Raw genomic sequence first — 11,455 nt, forward strand, 5'->3', positions numbered from 1 at the left:
AAACCCGGCTGACCCCTATTGCTATACGTTTATATGATTGCAATTTAATCCCATGCTTGGCATTCAAAATTTGGCTTGTAAGCAATCTGTCCTATTGCACAGCCCTTACGACTACCACTAAAACAGGAAGTAACATTTCACATTCGAGGTCTGCTACCAGACAATTTTGCTCGGTATTCACCTGGAATCTGACCTCTCAGAAGGCTGGCGTGTCTGCAAACCGCAACAGGGAGTGAGAGCAAAGCCTCTGTGTTCAAACACCACCCCTATGTTGACAATGTCACCTCACAAAACGGAGCATGGCTTTGAGGACCCATCTCTCCAGGAGGGTGAAACCCAACCTTACGGTCAAATAATTAAATAATGGTGCTGCCAAAGCAGCAATGTGGGCAGCAAGAACGCAACCAGATATCTCCTTGCGGTATTGTTTGGCAAAACTGTGAGCGACAAGGCGCACTTGAGCGTTCTTGACCAGGCTAACGGACTTGTGGTTGGCATATCCGCTTTGGGTAGGGGAAATTTTGGGTTTGTTCCTCCGGGAAAAACAAGGCACTCAACATTGGTATGTGCCCCATTGTTTGCTTTTGGATGCAGGCATTAAGAATGTAAATTATTTAACCAATAAAAAAAACCCACCCTGCTTAAAGGCCCTCATGACTAATAAGGCTTGCAAATTACGGCTTTAAATCTTGACTTAAAGCTTTCGTGACTGCAGGAATACATATACTCTGGGTCTTTCGGTGAAGCCACGTAGATAGAAAAATAATAAAAAATATCACGACGTTTCGATCGCAACACAAGCAATCGTCTTCAGGTGAAGACATTTGATCGCAACACAAGCAATCGTCTTCACCTGATATTTGTTTTCCATCTACGTGGCATTACCGAAAAACCCATTGAATAATTCCAGCTTTCCTCTTGGTTCAGCAAAATATTTTAGGGGCCACAATTTTGAACCACTCAGTAGTTTAACAAATTCATTAAAGATTCAAATATAAACTATACAAATGCAGTCCTGTGTATTTAAGCTAAATCGAAGATTGCCAAATTCTGTCTTTATGGGGCCAATATTTTGTGCGATCCACACATATGCTCAAACGTTGTCAATTATTTAATCCAATTAAAAAAACTAAATATATGCTTGTATATTTGCGAGTTGCCACCAACTACTGTAGCCGCATTTCCACTCTGCTTCCTGGCCAAATATGTCAATGAATAAGCAAATGCATTAGAATCAAATCGCATGTTGTATTCACGACTACAAATAAAATGCTGCCCGCAGCAAATTCATTAATGAGTTACAATATCCGTGCAGTTTTTATTTTTAAGCCACAATGAACTCCAGCGAAATGATAAATTGTGCAAACAGCATGGAAATTGCAGCAAGCACAGCGACCACAGGCGCTTGCTGCGTTTGGTCTGCAGAACGCAAGCCTTGAGGCTGTGCACGCGCATGCATCCGTGTCATCCCACGGCCGATGACACAGCCATCAGACAGCGCTGGCACATGCGCGCAAGTGTGGCTCTCACTGGGACAGGCAGGCCTCAAGAGGGGCCCCTCTGTGCAGTGAATGCTGTACCATCTGGCACCAACGCTTGTCTATGCATGCCGTGGACAATTCATTTGAAAACATTCTACAGAGCAATAAGCTTTTCCCATGTTGCTTTGGAGTTAAGACGAAAACCACTGAACATGTTTGCAGTGCTACAACCACTCCGAAGTTCTAAACGCAATGTGTTTTTTTCACATCTGAATGATTTTCAGACCATTATACAGCTGGAAACCTGTGTTTCTGAGAGCATGATAATTGCTTAATGTTTTCACGTATGTGTGCTTAGCATTGCTCAAGTGTGCTTAGCATAGTTCTTGAATAAAAAAATAATTGATAGAAACAAATTAAAATATGCTGAGCATTTTCAAAACGTGAACATGCAAAATACAGGAATATTGACCTTGCGAATACAAAAGCAATCAGATTTCTGCTCCAGACATTGTTCCAGAGGCTTTTCAAGTAATGCAATTACAAAATATTGCATTTCATACATTCGTTCGAATATGTCTTTAAGTTTAAATAATGAAAATGATGTACACACAACCAATGCCATTAAATAAAATCTGCATTTCCTAATGGAACCACTGAAGGCAAATGGACCTTGTGTGAAGACGCTATACCGCACGCTGTTTAAAGGGGAAATGAAAGTTTGAATCTAAATACATACACGAAGGAAAAAAAATAAGGTGGGTAGGGCAACATAAATCAAAGCCTTCTGTAACAAACCACAACTCTGCCAGTCAGTTTGATGCAAATGCCTAAAATCTGAACACACGCCTTTTCCTTGAGCCGTGCTACTAAATGCATCTCACTCCAGAGCAAAATGGCAGGGCACAGTGAATTTAGATGACGCGTACACAGCAAAGGGAGCTTTCTTGTCACAAGGAGACTAGGACATAGGTGGTGGTGGTCACCGTGACAGCTCAACAAAGGGGGGAAAGGACAAGCTTGGATTCGGTGTCACTTATGGCCAGATTCATGTTGAAATATAATCCTTATGTTTGTACAAACAACATGTCCCCCCCCCTCCCTCTGTACAAAAGTCATATTCATAGCCCTCAACCCAGGCTCAAGAGGAAAATTTTGGGATCCACGATTCGTTTTCATTCAAATAGGATAACATAAGCACTTTTACGTTTCAGTAAATAAGACTTGAGCAATTTTTACAGATCCAAAGCATTATTTTTCTTGGTGTACTAAATACGATTTTTTTTGACATTGTGACTGTATCCCTCTGTAAATGATTACTTAATGTGAATTCTGTCAGCGGGGTTTGTCTATGTTTTACTTTCAATATATTACATAACTGATTGATCACTACAGGGGACAGTAACACGCAGCGTATTACATTACAGTACTCATTGATCATGGGGACAGGAGACAGGGAGGACATTACAAACAAGCACGTGGATAAGCCACACAGAAGATCAATACAACCACCAGCAACCACAACCACCACAACAAAACCACCACCACCACGAGAGACAACGCGTGGTGGGACAAAGACACCCGGGTGTGACGCAACTCACCCATCCACCGTTGTCGTCCACCCACCACAGCAGTCGATCCTCCAGGTAGGAGGTCATCCACGAGGCCACGCTGCTCACCAGACCGGGCAGCTCCTTGTCCACGCACTCGGCGCACAGCGCCCCGCCGAAGGCGAAGAAGGCGACGACGCGGCCCCAGTTGACTCCGTCTCTGAAGAGCTCGTCAAGCACGTCGGAGAAGCGGGCCCTCAACGTGGCCTGACTGACCTGAAGCTGGGCGGGCAGCTGAGCGAAAGCGCTCCTGTAGCGCCTCTCGAATTCGTCCCCGCTCGCCCTCATCGCCCTCTGCACCGGGTCAACGCCGCCGAGGTGGTGGCGGCGGTGGCTGTGGCTGTTGCGGTGGTTGCTGTGATTGTTGCTGTGATGATTGCTGTGGTTGAGGTGACGCTGGTGGTTGTTGACAACTTCTCCCGCGCCACCTGCAGCGACTCCGAGTGCGCCGACGACGCCGTCGAGGCCACCACCACCATCGACGAGATCGGCTCCGTCGACGCGGTCAGGAGGAGCGACGGGGTCCGATCTCCACGCGAAGCCGCGTTGGCCGAGCTTGTAGGAGATGTAGTCGACCACCAACTCACTCGCCACGTCTCTGGACGACAGCATGGTTCGGCGGCGGTGCTGCTGCTGCTGCTGCGTCTTGCGGTCCTCTCTGTCCACCCCCCCTCACTCCTCCTCCACGTTCTGCGCTTGTGGACTGCAGACGAATGAAATCCACCACCTCCTGAAGCCTCGAGCGAGGTGGACGTTGGGTCAACGTCGATAGGGTCGACTCGTGCTGCTGCTGCTACAGATACTGCTGCTTGCTTGCTGCGTTCCAGCTGTCCGCCTCATACAAACCCCCACGTTGTCACCAGCAACCCCCCACACAGCACGCAGACAGACCTCGACGGAGACCCTCCGTGGGCAATGAGCTTCCTCGGGCACCGCTTGAGCTGCAGTTTTATCCTCCCCGCTTGCAACCGGCTAGAAACAGCTGCAACAGCAGCTGCAGCAGCAGATGGTCAACCCGCAGCCGGGGATCTAACTCAGCCCTGCGGGTGAAACACCGCCACGGACGTGTACGCGCAGGCTACCAGAATGCGCGCTGTAGTCCACCTTGTCTCCACGCGAACTCAGGGCGTGCCCTGTGTCGTTGCTGGTGGCTGTGGTGGTTGTTGGTGGTGGTTGTTGGTGGCAGTCGTAGTAGGCGGCGGTGGTGGTTGTGCCTCCTCCTGACTGCGACACTGAATACGATGGATGTGGCAGTGCAGGCTGCTGAGGTTGCTGCTGCCGCTGCCTGTGCCTCACAGCCGCCGAGTGTGAAGCAGCGGCAGCTGCTGCCCCTCTCGCGCCTCCTCCTCCTCCGGCGCGCCCCGCACCGTGAATGGTTTGGAGGCGGGCGACTAGATGCGTGGGCGGGGTGCACGCCGCGTGCCCGTGCGCGTGTCCGTGCGTTTCCGTGCGCGTTCCCGTTCGTGTGTCCGTGCGTTCCCGTGCGCGTTCCCGTGCGCGTGGCCGTGCGCGTTCCCGTGCGCGTGTCCGTGCGTTCCCGTGCGCGTGGCCGTGCGTTCCCGTGCGCGTGTCCGTGCGTTCTCGTGCGTTCCCGTGCGCGTGTCCGTGCGCGCGCGCGTGCTTCGCGATTACCCACTGCGTTGAAGCCGGCCGGTTAGCGCCACGCTACGCCGCCGCCCGGGCAACCCGAGTTCGATTCCCGCTCACGGCCAACAATCAGAACCGGTCGTGGAATTGGTGTGCGGTGCGTAAATATCGCCACTGGGGGGGGGGAGACAAAGGCGGCCGGGCGTGGTGGTGGCCCAACCAAACCCCTCCGTGTGCCGTGCCTGGCCTTCATAGGTGCTCGCTAACAGCACTTGCCCCAACAGTCTGTTAGAGGGGATGTTTGTATTCATTGTGTATTTGTTGTTGTGTGTGTGTGCGCTTTCGTTATTGTCTCTGGGTGAAGCTGTCCCCGTTGGCAAATTGGTGCACAACCACAACACACACAAAACGCGACAACAATGCAACGTCCATTCAGCACACCGGTGTTGTTGGAGAGTAAACTCACAACTAATTGGCACGTTTTGTATTCGTGACAAACCTTACTAATTGGCTGTATCGGGTGGTGGTGGGGTTAGCAACACTCATATTTACGCAATCTATCCAAAAACCTCTTATCGCTGACAATAGTGGTCGCGAAAGCCTACGTGTTGAACTTATATCCTTTTTTCTATCAAATTGAGGTCCTTTTACGATTAAAATCATATTAAACCAAAAAAACATGTTTTTGTTTTTTATAGATTCTAAATCCTGTCATCAATCATGTCTGTGGTGGACTATTATTTGTATGACATAGAATTATATAAAGCATTATTAACTAATTTGAAGGGTTCCTTTAACTCGTTTATAGATAAGAGTGCTACATGTACACATCAAGTCCGATACAGTACTGTCATTGGCGTTTAAATTGGTTCATACATTATATTACTGTTGGTGTTTCTGAAATCCAATTCCGCTTATTTGACCATGGGACCATATTACATGTAGGTGCAACAGACAATTTCTTAAGTCCATCAAATTTGGCAAGGAGACCACTGCATTGGTCAATTAAGAACGCCCGCAGGGATGTACAGGAAATGTACAGTATTTGCTATTTCATGTGCTTGTGTGCATGCAGGTGGTTTCCTCTTCATTGTCTCCTAGACGGACAAAATAATATAAATCTATTAGCCTTCATGGTTTTATATATTCAGTACTATCATCTAAGACCTCCGAAACACCAGACCTCATGACCGAACCCAATCATGTTTTTCATCATCAGATGTGTGCAATGTCTGTCAAATGTATATATTTTTGGTGTGTTTCATGGAGGAAGTATTCGTTGGATCGCATAAAAGTATAAAAATGGGTAACACGAACATAATCTCATGACCTTTGAGTATACAAGGGGTAAAAACAGGTCCGTTGTTTTAATATGAAGAAATTATATTAGAACAATGGATCATTGAAGGTGGACCAAGTGGAGCAGCATCAAAATTATAAATTCGAGGAAGCAGAGACTATGTTGTAGTACTTTAGTAAACTGAAATTGACAACGAAAAGTAACATAACATTTTCCCAAGAGGACATTTTCAATAAGTGCATATTATCTGTTGTGACAAATGGATCATAAATATAGTCACAATAGCTGAGAAGTCTGTAAAAAAGTATAGAGAGACCCATGCTTTTAAACACACTGAGAGAAAGAAAGCAGAACACATGGATAGGAGAACAAACACAGGTTAAGACATATTGGCTGTTGAGAAAGGTGCATGAGCTTGGCCAGGATACATTGAAATACAAGGGATGGTCGAGACTTATGACTTAGAACCAGCCAAAGATGAATGGGTTAATGTTACACATCCAGCCACGAGAGAGCAATACATTCACTGCAATGTTGAAAGAAAAAAAAACATCTCGAATAACCACGAAATCTTTGAATTATTACGAGCCTAGCATTAACTAAGCAAAATAGAGAAACCTGAAATATCCCGATCTGAAAATGTTAATTCAACCCACACGAGCCCTTTTCTCCAATTACTTTCCACAATATTTCACAAAGAACCACTTGTGTCAAAGAGATGTTTTCTCATGACAATGTGAATGAAGCAATGCGCCGTGTGAGCATGTATGTACGTGTGTTGGGACTTATTTCCCACCAGATATTGATGAAAACCTTGGCGCATTGACGACAAAGTGCATATCACTTTAGGGATAATAATTCTATGTAGAAATAGAATAAAGTGTAATTGATGTCACCGCTTTCTGTGTCAGGCCACAGACTTTTCGATCGTCCAAACGTTGGTGCACGTGGAGGGTGACAGGGATTTCACGGCAGGATAGGGTGAGCTGTCTTGCCAGATGCACATTCCACGCAGCCAGCGTATGCATGTTGCAGGGCTTATATATTATAATGATTTTCTGTGGTCGTAGATGGTCATTTATTGATGACTAAAAACGGACACGTCGACCGCAAGATGGCGACACGCACAACGCTGCTACACAGCGGCTTATGTAAGGGCTGTTTTAGTGCAATTTGGTGCCGTTTTCAGCAACAAGTTAGGTAACTGAAGCATCCACACTGTGCCCTTTCATGCAGTCATTCAATCGCTACAACTGCCCCTCTAGATTCCATTGCGTTACACATTGAACATACTCGGTGTGCGTAATTTTTCAGCACACTGAGTGACGGGGTGTGATTTAGATGCTTTTCAAAAAACACAAAAGCCCTGCAAAAGGTGAATTTCTTCATAATGTACAAAGCACGGTCACGCACAGCACCTTTACTGGAGCAGTGTTTTACCGGAGACACAGAATCCGCCCTTAAAATCCACACCACATGCAAATTGACACAGGTTGTTTGGTGATTGCTGAGTGTGTCACATTTACACAGGGATTATTTTTGACACACTTTGATCCGTCCATCCATTCATCTTGTTTGGATTCATTAATTTTCTACTGTAGACATTACGAGGTATTAAGGACGTGCTATTTATGAAGCATCTCAATGATACCACATGAATCACAATTATAATACAGCAACATCTCCAAGTTAAAAAGCAACCTCTGTTTCACTTGGAATAAACATTCCATATAACGAAACCAGAGTAGTTTATAATAGCCCAATACAATACTGTACTGTACACAGAATATATTACTTACGTCTGTGCCCTTTGGGACTTCCTAACAAACAATGCATAAGTGAAATTATTTTCTATCCATTCCACAGTGCAACTGTATTTATTTACATAGCACTTCCTTAGGTACTGGCCATTCTGCTGACTAATTCTAACAAAACAAAGCAACGCAGTTCCACACCCACAAAACCAATGGAATCAAGGGACGTTAAAGCCCTCTGTGGAATGGGCGTGCACAACAACAATCGCCTCATGATGTATTTACAGTCACGTCTTTTTTTCCTTCTCATGGACAATGAAGCTATTGCAAGGTCAGAATGGCAAGCTCATCTCGTAGGGCATCAGATGGCGATTTTCGGCACAGTCTCTTGTGGGATGAATATCTTATAACACACCCCACTTTGGTCACGTCAGAAGCGAGCCTTTGTAACTTTACTCTTGTACATATTACACTGTTTGGGATAAAGCGAGCCCTGTTGGTACATATTGTGCTATGCACAGCATCACAATTCGGCATTGCACATTTTATCTATTTAGCTGACGTCAACAACAAACTTCATTAAGGGCTGGCCTGGAGCACAAATATAGGTTATTTTATTTTGACTTATGTACCAATAGTCTTAGATGAATAATGAAAACTTCGTATTATGGATTGTATGCCCTTTAGTCGAAATGTTGATAACAGATAAATGTGTTTTTTTAATCAATGCTTTAGACTTGTATTGCCTGTTTTAATGGCACAAAACAGCCATGCTGAAATATATAACATTCGTAAAGTTAAGGTAACATTTATACACGTATTCAATTGTGAACTGCTATGACATTTGCTAAGACGATAAGAGTAGACTTATTCCGGTTCAGTTTAAATACATCATTAAAATGATTAAGTGAACTGGTGTTAAAAGTGTATGCACAGGCAAATTAGTGTTATGTTAAAAAAAATTAATTTTTAAAACCTCAATAAATCAAAGCAAGCATATGTAAATGTTTTTAGGTTTGTTGCTCCAGCGGAGGAAAGGTGTGAGTGAGGCATTATATCAAGGAATTGGAACTCCAAGTTACGACATCTCTTGCATTCTTCAAAGACCACATTTTTTACAGATGGGTGCAGTCTTTTTTTGACAATCAAATACGCCTTCCTGTTTTTGCCTGTTTCGTCCACGGTCAGCTTTAGATGGGTTGACGTTGGCAGGATGGATAGTGTTTATGGAAAGGTGATAATGTTTCGACCCGATATCTTGGTAGCACAGATGTTGAAAGAGATCCTCTAAAAGGTTTTCCTGCATGCTTTTAAGACTGCTATTTATTCAGTTGCAATTGTTATGCAGGGAAAAGTAAACTTGATCATAAAACATTAATTTAATGCTCAGTCATGTTATTACCTAAAACCAGACACTGTAACATTGAAGGTCAAATCATGGTTTATATGCATTCCACAGAAAATGTGTTCTTGAGATAAAATACGTGTACAAAACAAGCAGCACTTTTGTAAGGTGATATCCTTCATTTTGTTTTAGTATTTGGAAAATCTGAATGTTACATTGTATTAGGTACCATATTTTAGGAATGGAGTCGCACTTATTACCAATATTCTTGGTTCTTTCGGTAAAGTCACGTAGAAGGGAAATAACATTTTAAACAATAAAAATTCTCACGACGTTTCGGCTGCAACACAAGCAATCATCATCAGGTGTGGATTTCACACCTGATGATGATTATTTTATTATTTCCCTTCTACGTGACTTTACCGAAATAACCAAGAATATGAATCCCTGCAGTCACGAAAGCTTTAAATCAAAATTATTACCAATACTTGAATATAAATGGCCAAATGCAATACACTGATTTGATTTGGACCCAAACAAAACTATCCATTTGTTTTGCAAAAACATGTAAGCCAGCATTGTTAAATAATGCATTCTAGGTGAGTTTAGAGATCCTTCAATTGACTTTAATTTGACTACATATAACTACAGTACTACCACAATGTACTATATGATGCCTATGGAATATCGAGCTTAAGGTTAAACTACCTGTTCTTATATTCTAAGATTCATCCTCTTTTTTATGTCGCTGTCCTGGGGAATCGGTAAGTCTTCCTGGGACATTAACAGCCCCCAGTTGTCAGTAGCATAATAATAAACTACTCAAGACATTGCGTTTCGTGTGGTGCTCCTATCTGTCAGTATCGTGAAATATTCGTATTCCCATGAGACGTCCTGAGTTTTGTACCTCAGAGATGTCAACCACAAAAGACATGTAGGACCAAAGAGTATGATAATTGTTTTTTTACCTTTTTATATGGCAACAAAACTGACACCTTTTTTACAAGGAGTAATTTTTGCATTGACCACAATACCTGCTGTCGGAATGCAAACAAAAAAACATAACTCTGATAATGGATGCACTGTCCTTGAAAATGATTGGTCCACACCTGAGACAACTTTCTTTAGAGCCTAGTCTCACATGGTGTTGGACCAGATGACCCCAAAAGGCGACATCTGGTCCAACACCATGTTACTGGCAACACCATGTTACTGGCAACACAATGTTACTGACAACACCATGTTACTGGCAACACAATGTTACTGGCAACACCATGTTACTGGCAACACAATGTTACTGGCAACACAATGTTACTGGCAACACCATGTTACTGGCAACACAATGTTACTGGCAACACCATGTTACTGGCAACACAATGTTACTGGCAACACCATGTTACTGGCAACACAATGTTACTGGCAAATGAGGTTCCAATGGGGACCAAAGAGTAATCCTTTTGGCCAGCTTTCCTGTTTTATATTTAGATTATTATTAATCTTATTGTTGTTGATGTTACTATGTATATAATTGCTTATATTAATACTACTACTATTATTACACAACATGAGAAATGTTGGCATGTAGTTTTCCCAGTTTGTTCACAGTCTTACAGTTAAAACTTCACAATTAAATCAATGTGTGGAGGCTGGAAGACCACGTGCTGCTCGAGAGTAAGTACAAGGGGTGGGGTCTGGGGTGTTTGAGAGGTACAGCAATTAGGCAGGCATGAGATAAAGTGAACAATGGCACAGTCATGCGAATAACAGCATGATAAAATAAATAAATAGCAGACATTTTCAGCCCACCAATGGATGACGTTATCACCACGCTGTGTTAGTTGTATTTTTTTGTACTATACTTCACATAAGGAAATCGAAGCAAATGAATAGGAATGCCAAGTATTTCAACACTATCACGGCATTGGTTTGGGAATGTAAAAGGTAACCTTGCACCCCTGCAATTGCTTGCTCACGTCACTTCAGGCAGAAGGGAATCCACGAGAGGGAGCTCTCGCTAGCTCTGAGCCCTTCTATAGGGTATTTTGACTTACTCTTCTATTCCAGCCTTGAAATATAAGAAGTGGCACGTAATTATATTTCTAGTGAAGAGAACAGACTTTGGTGCCAGAGCGCATCACAGAGCTGAGTAGAGAGTGCAGATTAGGGCTCCGATTAACACGGTTGACTACGTACGGTGCGAAAGAAGTTCAAAATACATACAAAGAGGGTGAGCGTTCGACTGGTGCAGGGTTGGGCCCTGAACCACCAAATGTGTCTTTCGCATCACCCATGATCACTCCCGTTCGCGACGCATCACTGCTCGGGTGGCCAGGCTTGGTTAGAGAGGATGTTGGGGAGAAGGGATTGAGTATGCGTCG

General features: G+C 43.9%; 1 protein-coding gene across 1 annotated transcript in view; it reads right to left on the reverse strand.

Annotated features, from left to right (window-relative positions):
- The window catches only part of LOC144723320 (bcl-2-like protein 2), a 28,184-nt gene extending 23,732 nt beyond the window's left edge, over positions 1-4,452 (reverse strand). Inside the window, exon 1 of the mRNA XM_078602015.1 lies at positions 3,083-4,452. Within this exon, the coding sequence (XP_078458141.1) occupies positions 3,083-3,703 (621 nt within the window). The 5' untranslated portion in view covers positions 3,704-4,452. The remainder of the gene's footprint in view (positions 1-3,082) is intronic.
- Positions 4,453-11,455: the final 7,003 nt, after the last annotated feature.

Source organism: Lampetra planeri, chromosome 17 (genome assembly GCF_965212315.1).
Source record: "Lampetra planeri chromosome 17, kcLamPlan1.2.h2, whole genome shotgun sequence".
Taxonomy (NCBI): Eukaryota; Metazoa; Chordata; class Hyperoartia; order Petromyzontiformes; family Petromyzontidae; genus Lampetra; species Lampetra planeri.